The 24,206-nt window shown below is 39.2% G+C and overlaps 4 protein-coding genes across 6 annotated transcripts in view; all 4 read right to left on the minus strand.

The window, feature by feature from the left end:
• Positions 1-6,440, minus strand: part of arhgef10lb (Rho guanine nucleotide exchange factor (GEF) 10-like b) — a 54,574-nt gene extending 48,134 nt beyond the window's left edge. Inside the window, exons 1-2 of one of the 2 annotated variants that reach the window (XM_034694774.1) lie at positions 5,722-6,440; positions 86-153 (exon numbers count right to left, since the gene is read on the minus strand). In XM_034694774.1, coding sequence (XP_034550665.1) covers positions 86-122 — 37 coding nt within the window. In that variant the 5' untranslated portion in view covers positions 123-153; positions 5,722-6,440. The remainder of the gene's footprint in view (positions 1-85; positions 154-5,721) is intronic. The other variant, XM_034694775.1, reaches the window with a different exon arrangement.
• A 2,553-nt stretch (positions 6,441-8,993) lies between these two features.
• On the minus strand, positions 8,994-24,181 carry nppa (natriuretic peptide A). Of its 2 annotated transcripts, none has more exons than XM_034695299.1 (4): positions 24,162-24,181; positions 13,095-13,245; positions 11,304-11,613; positions 8,994-9,232 (listed from the first exon to the last, which is right to left on the minus strand). In XM_034695299.1, the coding sequence occupies exons 2-4, from the start codon at positions 13,206-13,208 to the stop codon at positions 9,228-9,230; spliced, it is 429 nt and encodes a 142-aa protein (XP_034551190.1). In that variant the 5' UTR covers positions 13,209-13,245; positions 24,162-24,181; the 3' UTR covers positions 8,994-9,227. The 2 variants fall into 2 exon arrangements, with proteins under 2 accessions (XP_034551190.1, XP_034551191.1); XM_034695300.1 differs by lacking the exon at positions 24,162-24,181 and adding an exon at positions 23,971-24,040.
• On the minus strand, positions 16,254-17,763 carry nppb (natriuretic peptide B). The gene is made up of 3 exons (XM_034695298.1): positions 17,402-17,763; positions 16,514-16,796; positions 16,254-16,369 (listed from the first exon to the last, which is right to left on the minus strand). The coding sequence occupies exons 1-3, from the start codon at positions 17,684-17,686 to the stop codon at positions 16,359-16,361; spliced, it is 579 nt and encodes a 192-aa protein (XP_034551189.1). The 5' UTR covers positions 17,687-17,763; the 3' UTR covers positions 16,254-16,358.
• On the minus strand, positions 20,460-22,742 carry nppal (natriuretic peptide A-like). The gene is made up of 3 exons (XM_034695301.1): positions 22,053-22,742; positions 21,451-21,767; positions 20,460-20,705 (listed from the first exon to the last, which is right to left on the minus strand). Exons 1-2 carry the CDS (start codon positions 22,134-22,136, stop codon positions 21,453-21,455), a joined length of 399 nt encoding a protein of 132 aa, XP_034551192.1. The 5' UTR covers positions 22,137-22,742; the 3' UTR covers positions 20,460-20,705; positions 21,451-21,452.
• Positions 24,182-24,206: the final 25 nt, after the last annotated feature.

Raw genomic sequence — 24,206 nt, forward strand, 5'->3', positions numbered from 1 at the left:
TCAACGCAGAAGTATAGTAAGGTGAAGTAATGGCAGGACTTCATCCTTCAATATGAAGTATCAAAACAACAGCTGAAGGACTCACCCACAGGATGACAGAGCAGTGGAAGTGGAGAGCTCATTCTGGGTCCTTCTCAGTGGTCACATCAGCTCCTGTGAACACAAATCATCCACAGAGACGGTTATCAGGTTATAAAAACACATCTGAATCTGATCAAACATGAAGCTTAACTCACAGTCATCTAAATCAAACAGGTTTTCACTGATTTCAGCCGTTAAGACCGGTCCCAGAAACAACACATCAAACACATACTGATCCATGTGAGGACTTTTTACAGTAAACAGCACGCTCCAGTCACTGCATGCTACTGTGACTCACAAACTAACAATGCTCACGCTTTGTGCTTTGAACACAGGGCTCTGAGATAAACGTCTGAACACACATGATGTGATGAGTTTCTGATCTGCAGAGAGGGAGCTCTGAACAGGGGCAGAGGGAACAGCAGCAAATCACAGAGAAGGACGGATACATGTCAAACAACTCAAGGGTCACCAAAGAGAGCTGCATCAGGTCTGATAAATGTCCTCATGTGATGTTCCCTGAGTTAGTCATATCTGGGATATCTCGGCTAAGTTAGAGGTGGATTTAGCCGTTGTTTTTATGAGTTTAGCCCCTCTTGACCGTAATTGGAAAGGCCCTTGGTTTACTTCCCACCAAGCGGCAACCTCCGGTCTCAAACTATGAAGCCCATGCGGAAGTGTTTTAAACCGCAATACATCGAGCATCTGCTTGAGGCTGGCTTCAGAAACATCGAAAACCACATAGAGCCCAACTAAAAAAAAAAACTTTGCAGCATTAATAAACATGTTTACAGCCTGGTTAAAAAAACAGCTTGACTCTTCATAGCAAATTTCTCTATCGGCACACACTGTACGGGGGGGGGGAATTTTTTTTATAACTTGATGGTTCAGAAGATATAAAGATTACAAGTTTTTGCCCATGACTGACTTGACTTCCGGTCGGGAACACATAGCTGTTGGCTAAGAGGCTCAAACTCCACCCCTTTACGTCACACTCTGCCTGGTTAAGTTCCGCATTTCCAATACGGCTGCCGTCGTCGATTGGCTTCGAAACAGCGCTCAGGAACAGATGGGTGATGTCACGGATACTACGTCCATATTTTATACAGTCTATGCTTCCCACTCTCTGTCTTTTGCTCTCTCTCACCTGTTTCTGACTCTAGTAATTGGACAAAAAACTATTCGATCACGTATTATTGTTCTACATATCCCATAAATACCGGTAGTCTAGACCTAAGTTTATACATTTTGAAAGCAACAAAAGCAACAGTGAACAGTCTCTGCATGGAGATTATTTACAGCAATTATTTTGAGGCTTTTTAACACTAAGACCAGAAACTCTCGACAATGAATTCAGAACAGCACTAAAAATGGTCTGAACTCCAAAAACTTAGCGTCCAGTGAAAACAACTGAGTGAAAAATGTTCCAAATGTCTGAAATATATTGTTCAATATGACCTTTACATACTCAGGTCATGAAGTCCTGAATAAACAGAAGTGTGACCTAAACTGAACGATTATGAGAAGACATAACTGAAAGGATGTTTCCCAAAACAGGTAAAGGATTTCACTCCTCTTTGAAGTCAGACCCCTCCCACATACAGGTACACTGACTCACAGGTACACAGACGATCATGTTTGGGTAACCAGTGTTTATCCATGTGGACGAGCTTCTGTGTTTTGCTGCATTGTGCCCAAGGCAGCCCGTTACATTCCTGCACAACAAATCCAGACATGTCTTTTCCCAAGCTGCTACTCAACCGGATGACGAGCCCCTTAAACTTGGGCTTGTAATGATTCACAAGATGAGAGAACTGGACGTAAAAATGTGTCTTATCAGAGGTCAGGACCTGGTCTTAACTCCACAGCATCAACCCTGACCTTTCAGCTCTCATGATCTGCATCTGAAGATGTAAATATTCAGATAAGAGTCTGAGAAGAACACGCTCTTGTATGGAGTTGAATTAAAATAAAAGTGGATGAATAATTCAGGAGGCCTCATTCTGAAGAAGACACCGTGGGCCTGCAGCTGAAAGGACCACACTGAGCTGAGCTGTGAGCCGTGATGAGAAAACAGCCACTGGATTGTCCTCAGAAAGTGATCTACTGACTCCCACAGTGATGACAGCATTCAGTTAAAGCCCAGAGCCAAACGTGGAAACAAGATGAAGGCACATTCTTGCATAATGTTTCATTGAGAGCTGATGAATGCTCGGCCTGAGGAGGACGCTGTCAGCCGGTCGTTTGTTCTGTGACACGGATACTGAGTGAGACAGGAGTAAACAAAATTAATTGCAACACTTAATAAAGTAGTTTAGATTAAAACAAGAGTTTCTTACGGCCTGGAGGATGCAAGGAAAGGATGCAAACAAGCTGCTGCCGCAGTAGCTCAGCTCTTGGGGACAGGATGGCTGCACCCTGACCCTGACATCTCTCCATCACTGTATGTGTCTATATTCCGGCCTCTGTGTGTGTTTCTTGTGTAATCTCCCTCCCTCCTCTTTGCTTCAGCCTCTCCAGCACAGGTGATGGAGAGGAGGCAGCCTGAGATTCGTGATATGTTATTTTCTTGAGGCCTTAGAGTTTGGTCAGTGTGGTGATTTTAGTTATCAGTGTTTAGCTTCTCTTTTGTTGGTGTTTTTTCTGAATGAAGCTTTTTTTTAAGTTGATTATTTTCCTTATTTTGTACATAAACCTATATAATCTGCTCATACTTTGTTCCCTTCTTCTTCTCTCAGGTTTAATCTTTATTGTTATCCCCCTTTCGTCCCTTCACCAACGTTGGGGGGCGTATAAGTAAAAAAAAACGATGTACATAATATCTGTGATGCCATAAAGTGCAGTTTGAAGACCTCAAAGCTTATTTAGAAGTTCACCAGGTTACTATCATGATCCAAAAAACTGAACTGACTTTCATTTTGTCACTTAATTATAATAAAATCCTATTGACTCGCTGTGTCACAACTACATGACACCTTCTGGTGGTGCTTAAGATATTAATCCTGCACTTCTTCAGTTAATCACCTATCATGATGTATTGTCTTCAATATCCTGGAATCGCTGTATCATGATATTATCATTATCATGAGCCATGCATCAGGAATCAAACTGTAGTGTGACTGCACAACGGCGTAAAAGCCACTAAATCTTGGAGGAAAATTGCCTCCCCTAGGCTGTGTTCACACATGCACTTTTTCAGGAGTTCAGAGCATGTGTGAACGCAAACGGTTCAATTTTCCACCTCGACTTTACCTAAACTTCCTCCTGCCAGCTCTCCAGTAAAATTTCTACAAGAAGTCAGAATGAGCTGATGTGAGGAAGTAAGGAAAATTCACTGCAAGTCGTTTACACCTTGCAACAGGTGAACAAGTGGTGCAACTTTCGTGCACGATATGAAGCTGCTTTATTCTCTATTCCGCTAGCCAGCATGTTCTGCATCTTATCCACTCATTTGTTTAAACTCTGAATATTGTATCTCCAACACAGCTTTGAGGGTGAAAAACTGTCATCACAGCATTAGACTTCCCTCGCCATCTATCTTGGATATCTTGTTAACATCACACATAGTGACTACACTTACAGCAGCATCCTTTTTACCTCAAGTCTTGCCTCCTGAAACCCACATCCAACAGGGAAACTTCAGATAGTGGAAAAATGACTTTGGAATATCTCCTGTGCAGGCTGAACTGGAATCTTCTTTAAATTTTCAGGAGTGCATGTGTGAGGCTCTGGACTATATCTAGAAGCCTGAATTTCAGCTGTCACCATATTGTTTGTTGGAGCAGAGGTGACCGATCACATTCCTGATTGGTGGGACTGCTGTAACAACAACTTGCAATCACAAGACTGCCAAAAGCATGCCCTGTTTTAGGACCTAACTGTAAGAAAGTAGCAAGTGAAATTAATTTCAAAGCATTTGTCTCAGACAAAAGTTGCAAAGAGCTCGTAACCACAAGTGCTGTGGTTACAAGCCACAAAATATGTTCCTGTCAAGTTAAAGTGCATTGAAAGATGTAGGATATCTAAGCAAATGTCTTATCATGGATATTTTGAGCAGATTGCACTCTAACAGCCAAATTCCACCGGATATGTCCAATCCTACTCCAATCTGTCACAGCACTGGATCTGACAGGTCTCTATTCTAGCCAATGTGTTAACTTCCACTGGATCTACTCTGTTTGTGTTCCAGCTGCGTCTCCGATCTGGCAGGCCAGAGCCCTCCGGATCAGATACTCGAGACTTACATATACACATCAATCTGAATTCTGCATAGAGCAGATCAAGCGGGACAGGAAGTCAGGAAGTGTTTTCAGAATAAAACACTCTGTGTTATCACCAGATCGTATTTCACTTAACTACAACAACAAACCGTCATGATGAGCGGAGCCAGGCCTGGGTCAACAGGTCAGAGGTTTAGAGAGGACGATAAAGACAACATGGATGAGGCGAGGAGGAGGATAAACATTGATTCAGTAATTACAGCAGGAACACCTCGGTCACATGACTCCATGACTACGTTCTGAAAACGCAGCCAATGGGTGTTGATGGTTGTGAGAGCACAGAGCCGGTGGAATCGCGGGTGTAGGACGCGTGATTAACAAAATGAGCATGCTGTACTGAAGAGGACTTAAACCAGAGATGGAACCCATAAAGTCATCGGGAAGATGTTTACTGAGGGAACAAATCAACTGAGAAATAGAGGACTTCCATGCAACAACAGTTATTTTTGCAACAAGTTGACCTGGCCCAGGTTATTTTTCACTTAAACTGCAGGTTAAAGGCACTTCAGTTTTGGCTTCACTCTACTGTAGAACAGGAGGTTCCGTCCATCTCTTATATATGCAGAGTCTAAGGACGTTTTTACCCCTGTCACTCTGTAAGCTTCCCTGTTGTTGTGCATGTGTGGACAGAAAACTGCACGAAACATGAGACTGTGAAGGCTTCATTCAGTGAACTCTTGCACCGTATCTGCACCAATCACAGTTTAATACATGTTAAACAATAATACTGTATCCCACAGTCTATAACATGTAACATCGTGGACATTGCCCCGTGTTAACCTGCAGGTTTTCTGCAGCAGCTCTGTCAGTCTGTCCTGGAGGTCTTTATGGTGCAGACACACCTCAGCATAAACCTGCAGTCAGTGCTGCTGCTTTAAAAGGTCACATGCATTTATAAACCTGATTGTCCCTGTCAGCAGGTCAGGCTCACTGTCATGTTGCTGTCACCACTGAAGTGACATTATTCTACACATTTCACATCCTGAAGGTATTTCTTTCAACAGCAGGAGTGCAGATTTGCAATAAATATATAGAATTGCATTCCTTTGTTGCTGTCTTGCATAATTTTGTTGGGGTATTTTTACGCAGATGTGAACCAATGTGTCTGAAAAAAGAGATGAAGTGTTGTAAACCTTACACAACTGCTTTTCTTTCATGCTTAACTCAGCTATTTTCATGCACATAAGACAATAACATTGTAACTTTTGAGAATAACACTTCCTGAAAATCAATAGTTAGGCTATTAGTTATTAATCTCAACACTAAACAATATGAAGGCATATTCAGTTGGACTTGCATTGTGGTTTTTCTCATGTCAACATGCAGACAGTCTTAAAATATAGTCCAAGGTGTCACTCACCTGAAGTCTGAGGTTCATTTTTGAGCTCTACACAGATTTGAAGCTGTTTTAATCCACAGTCTAGCAGTCTGTGACACTCCCCAGGAATAAAAACCCAGAAGAAAGGAGTTGTAATCCGCTGAAAATGCTCCTCCTGTTGCCTCCTCAGAGCCCACCTTCAGTCCAAACCACCGCAGTCCTACTCCAAAAACATGGCTTTGCTCAAACACAGGGTTCCCCAAGAACAGGCTTCTTCTTTCCTGGGTTTTCCTGTTGTGTTTCCCTCCTCCTCCTCCTCTTCCTCCTCTTCCTCTCTCTGTCCCGCTCTCTCCCTCTGCAGCAGAGGAGCAGATTGGTTTATTACAAGCAACAGAAGAAGAAGAAGAGCCGGTTGTAGTTTGGGGCGGAGATTACACTCAGCAGCAGATTTAACCCTGCGATGTTTCTGCTCAGCTGAAAGTCTCTGTCACAGGACACATGTAGTTACAAACACTTTTGAGAAGTCTGAGCAGAAAAAAGATGAAGGATTTGGGACTTGACGTGATCTCTGCTCGAACAGGAGAAATCTAACAGTGTTTTGTCGACGAACAGGAACAAAGATGGTACATAAAAACTGTCTTTAAAAACACACAGTTTCTCCTTGTTGAGTTTAAAGTATGCCGAATTGTAGTTTTGTCTCTAATGGTTTAGGGGAAGGTCTAACTTTAAGTATTTGGAAGTTAGTATATCATTTTAAACTAAATCCAGTTAAAAATGAACAAATTCCTAAAGGGAAATTGCGCGATGAGTGTAATAACCAGATATGAACACAAGATGTCGCTGTTGAGTCATTATCTATCACAGGGTCCTGAGCATGGTCCTGAGTGACGCAGAGGTCTAGGGTCGTCGACAGAGTAATGTTAAAACTTTAAAACCCTTGAATTGACTGGTTCAAAAAAAGTAATAAAACAGTAGACCTTTTTTAATGAGTTTCCTGGATTGTCATCTTAGTATTTGAAATATTGTATATATTTTTATCTATATATTAACATGAATTATATGTCCCTTTCATGTTTTTGTTTAATTTTTTCTCCTTGTCTCTTTTATTTATTTGGGTATTTGGATTTGTTTGAGCACATCTCTGTTGTGTTTGTCATTGTATTATTTACAAATGTTCAATAAAATATTTTTTGAAAGTACTGTTAAAGTAATGTAAACAACTCTGAATAATACATTTAAATCTAACTTAAAGGTTGATGATATTTTATGACTGTTTTCAGTAAACGTCACTGTGATAGAAGTATTATCAACCACTGAAAAACCATTCAGATTTTTTCATGAAGATTTTTGTAAAGCATATGGAATTTAACATAACATAATAAAATATTCAGTTTGAGTATTGTATATTGTTTTTTATTCAAACAGACAAGTAAGTGTAACTTTATCTAAAACAACAGGTAACTCTGTATGTGAAATTAAGTTTCAAATAAAGTTTTTAAATAAATTGAGAAAAAATGTTTAAAAAAGTCATGACATCGCTTTTAAATTAGAATTTTCTATTGGATTTTAATTAAATAGTTGTAAGGTAATCAACATATTTTAGAATATAGTAAATACTATGAGAGAAAAAGACAAGAGGAGTTATAAAAATAATATCAATGTTTTATTCTAATACTTATACTTCTTTTACTGGTAATAAAAATAATAACCATAATTTAAAAATGAGTTAAATATTGGTTCTGTAAGCTGTATCACGAATGAAGAATTATTATCATTATATCTCATTAAAAAATGTATATATATTTTTAATATATATATATATATCATATAATGAATAGTATATAAGAATATATCTTGCTTGAAATAAATACATTTTTTGCTAGTTTAAAAGGTAGGGAACATATGACTAGATAAAGATGATAGGTTAGTGAAAAATCACAAAATTTGCCATCAATAAATTAACACGAAATACCTTTAAAGACAAATAAAAATTGGCTTGAATTATATAAATGTAACCAAATATATTTTAATGTGAACAAGGACAATGCCACCTGAGGGCGCTCTCTGATAACAAGTTAAGAGTGGCTGCGATGCAAAAAGTCTCATCTAGCAGGTAGAGGTAAAAGAAAACTATCTCACACTGTGCACCAAAAAATTGTCAAATAAGAGTTTTGAAAATACTCTGAATTTACAGAGTAATATCTTAAATATCTGTTCTCTATCTTTTCAGAGAGAGTTTCCTGAACTCTTGTTTAGTATGAGGGAAAAAAGATGATTGCTGTGTTCCTGCTTTAATGGATCAGCTCCAGGTTTTCCACATTATTCCAGTACTTTATAGATAAGGCTCCAAGTTAATGGTCAAGTTTCTGCTACTGTGGAAAGAAAACCTGCACCTGTCTTTATCACTTGGATCAAACTGGCTTGTAACTTTGCTTTACTGTGTGTTTGAAAACTGGCCTCAGGTCAATTAAGCTTGCTTTACCTCAGCAGTTGTCTGGCAGGCGGCTGCCGTTAGGTGAAAGGCGTCTCTGGTGTAATAGCAGACTTTAATTGATCACTGTAATGTGAGTGGACACAGCAGTGTGACAGTGACGTCTCGGAGCAGTGGACCTGTCAGGTGCATTTAGACAATGGTATTTAACGGTTGAATCACGGCCATGTTGCCTGTATGAATCACTTCCTCTCCGTGTAATCACTTTCATTTGGCATTTGACAGCTCGGTGGATGGCGTAACAGAAGAGTTTCCCTTTCTTGTTGCAACTGAGAAGACAGACTGATAGTACAGTTCTTTAAATCGAAATGAACCTACCTCCTATAATTGACTGTAACCACTTAGGATCAAGAGAATGGTTATTTTGATAACCTCTAGAATTAAATGGAAAATAAGGCACAGCTAAAAAGTAAGCTCCAGCATCCCTGAACCTGAAAGCTTTCACTGCCCATCAAACCCACATGCAAAGAGGAAAAAGAAAAAAAAAAGGGAGGAGAGAAATGTTAGATAGAGGACAGAGAAGGCAGAGTCAGGGGAGAGAGGCCTGTTTGGGCTAAGGCTTACCCTTTACAGGTTAGGATCTATTTTATACAGTCTATGGTTAGGATGTACGCTCTACCTCCCCTTACTCCTAGATTTTTATGAGACAAGAGAAAGAAAGAAGAGGGAAGAACTGAGAGAACATGGCAGCTGAAAAGTGAACATATTTTAGTCATATCTTGTCCAACTTTACCATTAACGCACTGATAGGCAGTGATGAATCGACAACTTTAATATCAGTACTGCTTAAATATAAAAGCTCCATGAACGACAGAATCCATCATATGAAAAAAAGAGTTTATTTGTCTTCGTTAGCAACCATCATGCAGTTATGAACTTAACTCATGTATAGTGAATTAAATTAACACAGTGAATAAAGGACTCAGAACAGTGAATTTATTGACAAATAGACTGTCTGTCGCTCCAAACAGACCTTAGAAAGACTTGCACGAGTACAGATTCAAACATATCCAATGACTTTGGCGGTGTCTTCATGTAGAGACTGGAAACGGTCCGATTACCCTGAAATGAAAAGTGACACGATTTTTAATTTAACACGTTTCTCTCTATTGACAAATCTGACTAACAATTTTTCTGTTCCCATCTTGTGTAGCTGTTGTGGTGGTACGTCAGTGTCTGAATGACATAAGAGTTACATTAAAGACATTACACAGCTACTAAAGGTACCTGAATCAGGTGAATTTAAGATTATATGTATTAAACATCTGTTACAACAACCGTCTGATAACATAATAGGTATATGAATATCTTAAATGAAGCGCTGTACACAACATATTATGCAATTTTAGTTTGCTTAATCAATTTACAGCTGCATTATACCATCACAGAGAAGTTTCATTAGCAAATGCTGTTTTCATAGATATCAAATAAGCTAATATTTTGTCCTTTTTTAGCTAATACAGCTGACATGAAGCTATTACTAGATTAGCTTGCCAGCTATAGAAACCAGGATGAAGTTGGTGCAACATTTTAATCGTTGTTTTTTACTGTTTAAACTTATATCTCTGTTTCAAATCCTTGATTTGTCATAGTTTGGGTATATATTAGAGACTTTCTATTCACATAGATGTTGTGTATTTTAACAATGGTAAGAGAGCAGGATATTGAAGTGAACAGTGGGCAAACAGCGACCATTGAATGGGAAGCTAACTTTGCTTCGGCAGTGGAGGAACTTTCTGAGGTCATTTCATTCATCAGATGGTGATGAACATAAACTGTATAATTAATGGACGTAGTATCCATGACGTCACCCATCTGTTTCTGAAGCGCTGTTTTGAAGCCAATCGTCTGCAGGAGCCATATTGGAAATTCTGAACTCAACCTAACTTCTGTCGAGCTAGTGTGAGGTAAAGAGGCGGGCTTTGACCTCATGGCCAACAGCTACAGTGTTCCTGCCTGTCAGTCAAGTGAGTCATGTCCTTAAATGGGCATAACTCGTAATCTTAATATCTCCTTAACTGTCGCATTAGAAAAAAAATTCAGCCCCCGTACAGTGTGTGCCGATAGAGAAATTAGCTCTTCAGACCAAAGCTGTTTTTTGAACCAGGCTGTAAACATATTTATTTCTGCTGTAAAGATCGCCTTTTTTTAATTGGTGTGTTTGTGGTTTCCAGTGTTTCTGCAGCCAGCCTCAAGCAGACGCTCAATGAACTGCAGTTTATGACACTTCCACATGGGCTTCATGTTTTGAGACTGGAGGTTACCGCTTGGTGATGAACGACAAAAAGACATCTTAAGTCACTCGTAGAGCAGCTAAATCACTGATGTTAATATATCTCAGCCTTCTGTGAATCTATGTAAAGTGCCCACTCTCATAAAGTGGGACTCCTCAGGAAGTAGACACTTGTGTTGTGCACTCATCTTTTTCCAAAGTGTGCATCTGATATTTCTAGCCTAACATTGTTCTCAAAAGTAAATAGCAATGAATGGTAGTAAATTGAAATTATTCACGTCTGGCATGCAAACATGCATAAGTTGTAAGGAGACGCACCCCCGGTTAAAGCACCTTCTTAACTTCCAGTAATTCATGCATAGTGACTGCAATATGTGCATTTTATCAAAAAAGACAAAACACATACTTTAGAGAGGCAAAGAAAATGAATCAATTCTTTATAAATCACCTCTTTCTTTACTTCAAATATTGGGGAATTAAATTTATTACATATTGAAATGTTTCTTTGATTGATAAATTCATGAATAGAGCACCAGAATTGCCAAGTCATGAAAACAATACATTTGAAATGATGCCAATAACCATGAAAGTGTAGAACATACTGCAGATAAACTTATAATCTTTGTTCTTTACATTTTACTAAAATTGTACACTTAATTCAACTGCATGTTTGTAAACTGCATGTTACCACAACTTCACTCCTAGCCTTCCTGTGTTCACTCTTGTGTCACTCTGTGTTATGGATTTTTTTAATAATAAAACCAATGCGCTGAAACAAATGGAATCATTTGTATTCACTGTTATTATCTGGTTTAAACTAAATTAATATGCGGAATTAAAAATGTATCTGAGGAGACTGCCAGCCTCATTTTGTTAAAGTTAAAGTATCTAGTGTCTCACCTCTTCCGTTGTTGCAGCCCAATCCGCTGGCGTTTCCTATCCGGTCCATCCTTGCTCCAAAGCAGGAGGATTTTTTCCTGGCGGTGAGCAGCAGGTCCTGCAGGCGGCTCCTCGTGCTCGCTGCCGTCCTGCTGCGGCCTTCAGATCTTTCTGGTATCAAAGCTTCCTGGTCCACCTCCTGCTCTGGGCTCCATCCTTGGCCAGCCTGCCTCTGCTCTGGCTCCTGGTTTGTTTCTTCATAATCTGCCTCAGAGTTGCCTTCCTCCTGGGCCGCTTCAGCCAGAGTCTCCTCGAAACGCTGCAGCAAAGACTGACATGGGGAGAAGGAGAGAGGTCTGCAATCAGAGCTGAAATTTTTGTATACTGTCTTTGTGTTTGAGACAGGGGGGGAAATGCAAATTTTAAAAAAGAAACTTCTAAGGACACTGGCAATAGTGAAAGCAATTGGGAATTGTGTTGAAAGGCCACTAAAACTGAGGTACTTTGGTGCACCACTGACAGAATTCCGGCCTCAACGTTGAGGGCATCGCTGAAACAATGGTTTGATAGACTATTTTTCTACTTCAGCATCTTTAAAACTCCTCCATGTGCACACGTCATGAATCAAATTTAGCTTTGGACCACAATGATGTCTGCCGTCACACTGATCTCTGTGTAACATTATTTGCCTTATTTACAAAGGTTGAAGAGTCTTTAAGTTTGAATAATGAGGTTTTGTATCGCATCATAGCATAATGTATAAAGCAGAGCTGACATTACACCATCAGCTCGAGTATTTATACTCCCTCTAACGGTTATTTAAAATGTAACTCAGGAAACACGTCAACTTCTTTCATTGAAGGCTACTCCTTTCAACTCGCTTGAAACTAAAGCAGCATTAATCAACTCCAGACCAAACGGATATCAGCTGCTTGGCTTTTAAGAAACAAAAGTCATCACATATCCTGTTTTTTAGCCTCTTTTTTTCTTCAATTTTGCTGAAGTCACTGCAGGAGCAACTGTTTACTCTATGATAACCACCACACCTGCATAATTTTACGCCGGGTCTCATGTGGCCGTTACTTCTCCTAACCCTGTCCTACTCCCTATAAGACTTCTACACGTTCATAGTTAAAACCTTGAGGTACAGCAAACAGTGTGTAATATTTATTTGATTTACCTTACACAACTTTTAGGAAATATCTTTTACTTATCTAACAGGAGTAAAAAGTGAAATTCGAATTCTGGGATTTATTTTGTGAGACACATTTTCGAAAACAAAAACATTTTTTTTCTGACTTCTCCGGCAGACTTTGAATATTCATGGAAATAATTTAACTTAATTAAAAAACGTTAAAGCTCCTCTCAGGTGATGCGCTGATTTTGGCACCCTCTATGGACAAAGGGGAACATCTGATGTCTTTAAATCATCTGATATGTCACCTACTTGCATCAAAATTACAACACAGAAGAAGCACATCTCTTTTATTTCAGCTGTATTTCAGTCTGTTTCATATGTAGTGAAAAAACTCCTTATTGTAGGTTTAAATAAACTTCTGCAGGTTATTGTAAAAGGCGAAAGGAGGCATCCCTTCCTCCAAAAAGTACTGGAAAAAGGTCCAGATGTCATGACCTCAGTGTCCTCAGTAATGGCGCCACCTCCTCTGTGTTCACGTTTCAAAACCCGGACTATTGCAACTTTCATATTAGAATAACTTCTCTTCTTTTACTTTGAGTGTACCTGACCTTCCAAGGTCCCATCTTCCAAAACAGCAGGTGTGATATATCTAAAGGGCTGATGTGGTTTCTTACCTTGAGCTGGGCGAGGTCGCTGCTTGAAGATGGTCTTCCCAGAACGTGGCCGCTCACCAGTGAGTGCTGACAGAGCAGGACCAGCAGGCCCCACAGGACCGCAGCCCTCATCATATCCTTCTGCTGCTAACTCTGATACGACAGCACACCACTGCATGATTTTATATACAAGCAAACACACACACACACACACACACACACACACACACACACACACACACACACACACACACACACACACACACACACACACACACACACACACACACACAGCAGACAGTCAGTGTCAGGGGCTCATCATTTTGTAAACTGCCTCAAGTGCATTCTGACACCTCTGCAGGATAAGGCAGCTGGTCAGATGTCTGTTGAAGTGGTGCTTGTTGGTGGTGTTGATGAGTATGTGTGTGTTTATGTGTGCGTGTGTTTGTGTGTGTGTGTGTGTGTGTGTGTGTGTGTGTGTGTGTGTGTGTGTGTGTGTGTGTGTGTGTGTGTGTGTTTGTGTTTGTATTTGTGTGTGTGTGTGTGTCTGTGTATCATCATGGTAACCAGTCAGCATGACCTCAGGAGCCATGTTGGAGCTGTGAGCTAAGGGGAGGTGTGTATTTGTGTATTGACAGGAATGCTGCATTCGAATACTTCACACTGTCTGCACTCCTGAAAACACCATATCAGGTTAAAACTGCAGCTCCTGAGACACGGAGGGAGGAAAAACTCTCATTGATACATGACTTTTATCTTATGTTATTATTTATTATATAGCTCTGTTTATGTCTCTCAGAGTTATAGTTTTAAGAAAGGTTACACATATTTTTAAGATTTAACATCGGCCTCATAACTAGTCTAGTTAGAACCTAAACACAACTTTGAGGGGACACTTTTTGAGCAGGAAATATGGCGCACCTGTTCTAACATACTGGACGTGCAGTGATCACAACCTCAAGACCACCTACATTGCCTTTTAGTAAATTTTCTAGGAACAGAATAATAAATAAAATGACATCTTCTCCTCTTATATTATTGATTTGGCTTCTGTTTGCATCATTTTGCCTGCACTTTTACCAAACTCAACAAGAGTTAAGTGTCTTCAGATACTGAACCTTTAGAAATATCTTCCAAACATCATTAAAGGAAAGAGTCTTGACTTAACCAGTGAACAATTTATTGCCATTTTACTAATAAATCTGAATTTTGTTTGGTGACTCTTTTGACCAACAGGGTTATATAAATTAAATGTACAAATTAACAGATAAGAGCTAAAAGTACTGACAAGATTTAAAATAGCAACATTAAGGAGAAATGGTTAAATGTTTTATGTATGAATTCAAAATAAAATGAGCAAGTTTAAAGTGATACTTTCATATCTACATCTATGGAGGCTGTGAAGGTCAACTGCATGAATATTTCTCAACTACAAAAACATTTCACTTAATTTAAAAAGGAATAATTTTGTCAGATAAAAAATATACTTCATGAATCTCAAAAAAGTTTAACTAAACACAATGATTAAAAAAGTGAAAAATATTTCAGATTGTAAAATTAAAAAAATGTTTTTGATAATATTTTTGTGTTTTGCTAAATTATTTTATTATACTTTATTCTTTCAAGGCTTGTTTCTTTTCCATGTGCAATTTACAGATCATATGTATAGAGACAAGCTCAGAAAAAAACAGAGATTAACAAAACAAAGTAATAAAATACACAATATGTCATTAATCAAGACAACAATAATAAACAGGTAGAGGTAGAAATATGTTTTGTAAATGTTTTGGCCTCCATGTAACATTTCTACGATTTGTGAAGTTTTTTCATTTCTTAATTTTTTTTTAACTTGAATTAGTTTTTTTTAACATTTTGTCAAATATTTAACATTACAGGGTTTTTTTTTTACATTTTGCCTGTTAATATACTTGAAAAAAATATAATTACATTTGGTCAATGTTTTTATGTTCAGTGGAAAGATTTTGTACTGTACAAAATATTTCCTGCATTCAGTGAAATTAATTTTTTTCTAGTTGACCTTCAGGGCCACCGTATTGAGCAGATTAATACACAGTGTATCTTTGTATAATGTTATTTGGTCCTAAGTAGCACTTTGGTAAGGTTAAAAATCTAAAACTTTACTTGATTATCTAATGTCACACAGAACGACCTTAAACAGTCAGACTTATGTGCATTATTTAAATGAATGCTATCAGTACAACTTTTTTTATTTCTGCAAAACCAAGTTAGCATCATGACTGGATACTGCAGAAAAATTCAATCAGTGGTTTGACACATGTAGAAAAAATGCTTATTTGCTTCTAGTCAGAGTAACGGTTGATGCCACTGGGATTTAGTAATCAGATGACTTCAATTTAGCACACAACTCACAGCTGCCAGGTTGGACACTTCTAAGATTAATAAATATACAAATGGACACGTTAAGAGTGCTCCCTTTCACACAGTAACGGTTTCTCATGTTAAAATGAAGCCTTGCCTCAAGCTGCAGGAGGAGATACAACAATAAAGACTCTGCAAGTTATCCAACTCAAGCAGTTAAAGTCCTAGAGGAAGATTTCATACAAATATCCAGTTTTGGTTTCAGTTTCCATCAGATCATGCAGCTGATGAGATTTAGAGGATAAGTGTGTTTTCAATGGTGTTGAAATCTCTGATTTTAAGTTTGTTTTCAGATCTTAGTTGTCTCTTAAAGTGATAGACTTCTAATTGAAAATTTTATCAACATAATAAAACTTATTCAAAAGTATGTTTTCGAAACCCTTGTCATCTTCCAATCAGATGCTGTTATCTGCACTCATAAGAGAACAAACAGGACCAACGTGTGAGGATGCAAACCATAACATCTAATGGACACTCAGTCATCTAGAAGGCATAACCTGCAAAAATAAAATTTAAATCCATCAGTAATTTCACCCCAGCTATCATTGATGTATATTTATGCTGAGATGCATGTGTAATTACATGTAAGAGGGGCTATCCTCACTTAAATCTCGTATATATTTAGTTTTCCTGCAGTTGCAGAATATTAAAGCATGCATGCTGACGCTCAGTCAACACTCACACTCGTGCATTGATTTGCAGATGTAAACATTTATTAGAACATTCAACAGGACATAAACAACAGTCTTACATCCATTTTAAATAAATATACTTGTCAGCCACAAATATAATTCAATAAATATTAGTAAATAAATAGCATTGAAATAAAAATATGCTTTGGTAGAGACGTTGCAGTTCCACAATTAAGATGGTAAGACTTCATCTTTACTTTGGATCTGCAAGAAAACAAAAGAAAAACACTCTGATTAGAAACATTCATATTTTATTTTAATCACATTAATCGTAAATATATAATTTTATAACAGTTGTTTTATTGGTTCAGTACAGACACATAGAGCCTCAGAGTTTCTGTAACTTACTGTATTTGCCGACAGTGTTGCAGCCCAGAGAGCTCATGGATCCTATCCGGTCCATCCGCCTGCCAAAGCATCCAGAGGACCTCTTGGATGAGTCGTTGTTGCGGACGCTCTTCAGATTCTTGGCAGACAGAAACTCTCTGATCATCTCCTCGTCCAGGTCGATTTGAGGCTGCTGAACATCAGCTGCTGCCTCGTCTCCATCCAGACTGTCCCTCTCTGCAGAGACTCTCTGGTCTACCTCGGTCTGTTCGGATACTGACTCCTCCAGTCTGTTGAGGATCACCTGCAACATGCAAGAAACCATGAAGCAGCCACATCAAAGAAACCAAAATTAAACACTTGATCATTGAAGAATATTTAAATTCAGAAATCAAGCACAGGAGTGAGGTTTGGTGAAGTTAGATGATGTTTCCTGAATGGACTCAGACTTCTGGATGTCTCCTGTCTGGTGTTAAACAATAAGCAGCGATGCAGTTCGTTATTTTGGGATTGTTCTTGAAAAAGTATGTAAATAACATTGCATTTTTTGAAGTGCACTAAAGCTTGGGGCCTTCAGAAATGTCTGGTGTTGCTTGGTAACATGCAAATACACTGGAAGCAGCTCTTAAAACACTCTTGATTTTCAGGTAAACTTTGGGAATAAATTTAGCTTCAGTTACACCATGTTAAACTAAAAGAATCATGATAAATCACTTAGAGCCAGGGATGCCAATACAGGGAGAAGTTTTTGAGTGAAATCCAGGATGAGAATAAACACCCATCCATAATAAATTCCCTAACAAGTCAGATAACTCAGGTTAAAGACTTCGTAAAGGTCCTGCAGGTTGCCTTAAATTTCTCAAAGTAACCAATGTACCCAAACAAAAGTTTCCGCCTTTGAAGACTCACCTTTAAGATGTCCAGGTCAGTGTCAGTCAAGCCGGTGCTGACTGGATATGAGCTGATCAGCTGCAGGTTTAAGATGAGCAGGAGGCTGCAGACAGGAATGGTGCACAGATGCATGTTTCTCTCTGAGTTCCTTGTATCAGCGGATGGATGTAGAGATGATTGGTTCGATGCTCTTTGGCGTCTTTCCCTGGTAGCTGTTTGGATGTTGGATGCCACAGCAGCACCTCTCCACTCTTTTATACTACAGCCGGGCTCACGTAGGAATGTCAGGAATTGGACTGGCATTCCTGACACCTGATTCTGATAACGGGAGCTGTCGGAAACTGCTCCTTTTAAAGCGCTGTCTGTTAGATATGGGGCATTCGTATGACATAGCTGCTTCCATATGACACTTTGTTTCAGAAACATACTCAGCCCCCCCCCCCCCCCCCCCCCTCCCCCCTCCACACGGGACATTGTTTTCAATGAGCTACGGGAAGTAGTAAACTAGAAGATGGTGTGACGGTGTTGCTAATTTAAGGGCTGGACGTGATTGTGGTGGCGAGGAAGACCATCCTTCAATGGGCAAAGAAAATTCAGACAAGAGGTCTTCACTGAACCACCAAGACTCCAAGAACAAAGGACAACCTGGGAACCCCATGAGGGTATGGATCTAAGTTTTATTAAAGTCAATGGCATTCAGCTTTGGTCCAATTCTACCTCCACGGTCAGGCATCTTTGGATCAATTTTGACAAATCATTCATCAACAAACTGTGACGTATTCAGGAAAAGCAATCTGCATGGAGAGCAAAAGCAGGCCGTAATGACATCACGACTCTCAGCGGTAATCTGATGATTTATTTATCTCTATTAACAAGTAGCATGATGGTGCAGCTAACACTTGGTCCTAGCTCAAACATTTTAACTTCATACTGTCACTAAAGACTATCAGCGTTTAGACTTCCTGACTTCCTGGAATGGAAGAAATGATGGATCCCACCTCCATTCAACAAACAAACATTGTAAAATCAGTTTTCTTCTCCTTTTGAGGACAGACCTGACAAAACTTTTTACTTTCAGCTACAACTAACCTGTAATTACAGATTCTGCATAAACATGTTGAATCTGTATCTCAGGATCTGGATTTGACTCTGAGAAGTGTTCTGGTCTCTGTCTGTAGTCTGAGAAATATCGATCAATCAGATGTCTGCAGGAAAACCAGTCTGTATTCTGAAATGATGTCTTTGATCTCAGAATTCTAAGAACAAATGGAACATTCCTTGAAGAAGGTCAGACCTTAAAAAAACACCAGTGTCTCTAATCCTCTTTCATAGACCTCCATTCAACAAACAAACATTGTAAAAGTAGTTTTCTTCTCCTCTTGAGGACAGACCTGACAAAGCTTGACTTTTGACTAATCTGCATCATGATGTTGTTATTTCAGCAAACTAAAGACCCGTTAATTACAAGAAAATCACAGGAACATCAGTTTCTGTTTCAGGTTCATACCACTGAAGGAAACCAGAGTGAAGCCTCTGTGGAACTTACTGTTTACAGTGAAACTGAGACCTACTAGCAAAAACATAGGAACAGGAGCAACCCAGGGGGGCAGTAATGAACCAAGAAATGATAGTGTTAACTTTAAAGAATGAACTGTTCTCTTATGATCTAAACTCATGGTCGCAAGTTGCTAATTGGACTGTAAACAATGAAGCACACAGTAAAGGAAGTTGTGGCTGGATTTCGTTATCAATAAAAGGCTGATTATTAGAGGCTGATATGTCAAACAACAGCCAAACATCACATTCCATGGTTGGTTTATAAGTCTGGTATAAAGCTCTTTTGTGTAAGCTGCCTTGCGTTAGACATTATGTCATTATTGATGTTGGGTTTAATCACCTTGACTCCACACACAGCTGTGAAGCCTCAAGTTTGGCATTTTAGTCAATGTAGCATCTTGACGAGATGCCTAACCCTGATTAATATCAGCTGTAGTAGAGACTTGACCATAGACTGTATAAAATATGGACGTAGTATCCATGATGTCACCCATCGATGAATTGCACTTTTTAGCACTTCCACATTGGACTCATATTTTTAGACCGGAGGTTGCAGCTTAGACTTGACATGGGATAGTCCTGCTCTGAAATATAGTTGCTCTGAATGGGACAATAATTTAGATAATGAGCATCATGTGTTGCAAAAAACTTGAAACTAGAGATTAAAACCATGACCTCTTTAAGAAACAACTGAGGTAAGTTATCCAGTTAGAATAAGGGTCATATTTTTCCCAGACTGAAAGTCGACTTTATTCAAATCAATTCTGCAACCTTTACATATTTCATCCTCTAAATAATTTTAAGTTGCCAAAACATTTGAAGTGATTCATATTTAACATTTATTCTGACTTAATAGTTGTTCGGGAGACTTTTATAAAGTGTTGCACTTCAAGTAAAGTGTCCCTGGTCTCCCCTACAATATCTACTACTAAGCTGTACAGGCAAGTGAAGTACCTCCAAATAGAAATATCACACTGACACTACAAATACGTCCAAGAAGCCTTCCTGTACTACCCTGATGGCGCAGTGGCTACTTCAGTGAATGTTTTTCCAACACTGTGCCTGCGAGGCTTTAAATGATTAAATCAAGCTGTTAAATTTCAGGTTGTGATGTTCTGAATTGATCTGAATATTCAACAAACTATCTTATCACTTTATATATTTGTTTTTTAGTGACATGAGAGTATTTTAAACCAATAAAGGTAATTTCCCAGGATAATGATTGTGCGATTTTAAGGATTTTTTATCTTCTTGTTTTCCTGTTGCACGGGTGAAGATAAATATGAGGCTTCATCTTAAGACTAAATCTGTCATTAATCACTTCCATTTAGGGAAGGCCTGAAATCAAATAAATCATGGGTATGTCATGTCGGAGTTGCAGCAAGTTCGATTTCCCTCATGCACTAAAACCAACTTTGCTCTGCATCTATCACATCAGTTTATTTCAGATGCAAAAAGCATGATCCAGTGAAGCTCATGATTTGTGCCCAACAAGAAAAGAAAGCCAATCAGACTCAGCTATTATGCAAAATAAATATTTTACTGCAGAACAATCTATAATAACAAAGCAACACTATTCATCCGACAAGAATAAATAATAAATAATAAATACATGTACAATAATTTATTATAATTTAGCAGCTCACAAACTGAAAAACTGAAATCACAGTCCTGAATCTGAGGAGAGTGAAGAAGTTCCTGCCCTGTAAAGTGTCAGCCAGCTCAGTGAGGGCAAGGAGCTCTGATGAGGAGATCACACGATCATCTGTGGAAACACATAAAAATCACATTATTATTATTACACCGGATTAAAAAGCGGTTTGTTACAGTTTTTAATATCTGAGCTTGGCATCAGTGCAGCTGCAGAGCAGGCGCCCTTCGGCGGTGAGACCTCCTACTGCAGTGCAGAAGCTCAGTGGGAACGATGAAGATGATGAATGCGAAGCAGCTGCTGCAGAGGAGTTCATTTCTCGAATGAATGTCTCGTTCTTTTTTTATGCACTTTGAATAAATCACTCAAGTTTAGAAGGTTTGTATTTTTAATTGTCTTAATCTTTTTGACGTACCTACCATTTTTAATTCAGCCACAGTTAAATCTCTGTGCACCTAAGTTTATGATTTCTGCTTTTGGCATGTGTGTGCTGCAGTTTTTTAATCAATGTAAGAGGATTTTTTTTGAAAAAAGATAGTAGAAAATATATGTTTCCTCCTTATTTAGTCGTGCACTGATCAAACTAAACGCAATTTCTATAAAGTTTGTTATTGCATACCTTAATCGATATTTTGCATCATATTCAGACATATCCATATTTAATCATACTGTCACACCTTTCCAGCATTAAGAACTTCTAAACAGCTAATGTCATCCCCAGGCTGAATAAAAACTATCCTCTTTTTATGCATCTATAGACCAAATTGACAATACTCCTCGGAATTATGGCACGGAAAGAAAACAAACTTGCTATAATAAAAATAAATTTGTCTTAAATCATATCTTCCCAGTCTCCTACCTTCAGCATCCCAGCCCGCTGAAGGAGCCGATCCTCTCTAACCGGACCCCGAAGCAGCTCCTCATTCCTCCCTTCTTGTACCGGCTCCACGAGCGCTTGGAGGTCCGCATCAGGTCCTTGAAGAGACGTGCGAGGACGTTTTCTTTGGCCGCCTGCAGAGCTGAGTTGCTGGGGTCGGAGGAGTCCCAAGGATGCTCCTCTGGAGCTCCGAACAGCGACTTATCTGTGTTTGCATCTTTCCCCTCAGCATCCATCTCCTCTGAGGAGGAATAAAACGGCGCGTTATTGAGCTCCTCTTCTAAAAGCTGCTTCAAAGTCTGTGGGAAAAATGAAGACACAAAAACGTTCAACTTCATCACATTGTACTTCACTGAAATAAACTAAAATAAATACCAGACACGGGCTACCTGTCATGCACCTGGATGAAAGTTTTGTATCACCTTCCACTCAAAATATCAACTTCAAAAATATTCTAGTGTCATTTTTAGACATAAATCTAGATTAACACAAAATGATCCTAGAACTATCAAATACCACCATGATGTCTCCAGTAATTGAGCCTAAGCAAAGCACAAGTTACATGCACATAAAGGTGACCTTACCTGTAGATCAGAGACAGGTTTGGCTCCTACAAAGTTAAGCAGCAAAAGCAGAGAGGCACAGCAGACGCAGATACTCGGGTTCATTTTCTGTTTGCAGTCGGGTTTCTTTTTCTGCACAGCTGGCGCGCGCCTCAGGTCGGTCGCTGGTCCTGTGCCTCGCGCTGGCCAGGTACCGCCTTTATACGCGACCTGATTCCGTCACGAGGCATGGGAAAATTAACGAGATGTGACTAATGCTGGCACACGTGGGAGTATGCAGGCTAACCTGACTGCGAAAAAAGGGACACCTCTGTGACGCGCTGATACTCGAGTTAGTTTCTGAACTTGTGTTGGTTTGTTTGGAATAATTTGTCCTGCTGGGGTGATGGAGAACTTTGAATTAGCTCAACACCTTGTTACGTTTCCTCTAAGAGATTTCACAAACTAAAGATGTGGTTCATGTAACTTATAGTCCCCCTTTTTCACTTTTGGTGTCTCAAACTGGGAGGTGTAGCTGTGCATTCATTCAGTTCATGCTTTGTTATGAAATTCACTTAAAAACAGCTCATACCCTGTAAGCAGGATGCTCATTTTGTCCTGTTCAGCAATCATACCACCAGAGAGATTAATAACGTCATAATCAATGTTTAACCCAAGCTGCAACCTCCAGTCTAAAAATATGAGTCCAATGCGGAAGTGCTAAAAACTGCAATTCATCAAGGATCCGCTTGAGGCTGGCTCTGGAAGTACCGGAAAACCACATACACACCAATTCAAAAGAGCCGATCTTTACAGCAGAAATAAACATGTTTACAGCCTGGTATAAAAGATGAGTGTTGTCTGGATAGCTCATTTCTCGATTGGCAAACACTGTACGGGGGTATATTTTTTTCTAATGCAGCAATTTTGAAGATATTGAGATTATGAGTCTTCCAATGAGAGGCACAGCTTACTTGATTGGCATGCAGGAACACTGTAGTTGTTGGCCAGGAGGCTCAAAGTCCGCCTCTTTACGTCACAATCACTCGACAGCAGTAATATGGCTCCCGCCAACGATTGGTCTCAAAACAGTGCTTCAGAAACAGATGGGTGACGTCAGGGATACTACGTCCATATTTTATACAGTCTATGGTTTAACCAATCGGTGACTTGCGTAGTCTGCAAATGCTTGATACCTGGGATTTTGCCAAACTTTAAAGCCTTTAACCTACACTTAGTCTCACGTTTTCACCTTGTTTTGGTCTCAACATAAGTTTAAAGATAACTAAAATTGTGTTAATTTGATTATCCCTCACTGATCAGACAGAAATGTCAAATTTATTCTCATTCGTGTGAAATAAAATACTGTGAAAACACGGGAATGTAAACAAACTGTGCCTCCCCTGAGCTGAGTCAGGACATCATAAGGACCTTGGCTCCTCTGAGCACTTTGCACCCTTAACTGACAGACTGTCCTGCTAAATGCCTGCTGCTCCTTTACCTTAAGTTCTTGTTCTTGGCTTTTATTTTTGAAAATGTTGAGCATATTAAGCAGGATGTTAATGCAGGAGTTTTTTCCAAGGCTAATTGATCTGCAACATCCTAAAAGGTCTTAATAAGGAGAAACTTGCCGCAAATTCAGAAACAATGCACATTCGTAAACTTATGAAAAAGTCCAAAACAAATGCAACATTGGAAACGTGCTGCAAGTGAAAAGTGACGAGATACAGAAAGACAAATCTGCATTAAAAGCGAACATGCTGCAAATTGAAAAACAGTGCAAATCTAGAAAAACACAAACAAATCCTGCTGTAAATTAAGTGATAACGACAAAAGTGCTCCAGGCCTGTAGGGGGCTTTAAGTGCAACAGGTTATCAGTGACGTGGAGTCTAATTTTCTTACGTTTTTATGTAAACTTGATCAGATTTATTATCTAAATGAGAAAGTGGTATACTGCACCATCAGTGAGTTGCACTGCAGCAAGTTCTCATAGGACACTCCTGTGTTTTCCTCTACCTTTCAATGAAAACACTTTAAAAGAGTTGATGTGCACACCTGCAGAGTCTGCAGAGGGGTGAAGATGAAGGTTCATTGGAGCTTTGTCAAACTTGCATAAGTGTGTGTGTTTCTGTGTGCCTGTTTGTACTCACACTCCGATCACGCCCCTTCCTCCCACTCGACTGCCAGCCCGCCTT

The sequence above is a fragment of the Notolabrus celidotus genome, chromosome 11 (genome assembly GCF_009762535.1).
Source record: "Notolabrus celidotus isolate fNotCel1 chromosome 11, fNotCel1.pri, whole genome shotgun sequence".
In the NCBI taxonomy this organism is placed as follows: domain Eukaryota; kingdom Metazoa; phylum Chordata; class Actinopteri; order Labriformes; family Labridae; genus Notolabrus; species Notolabrus celidotus.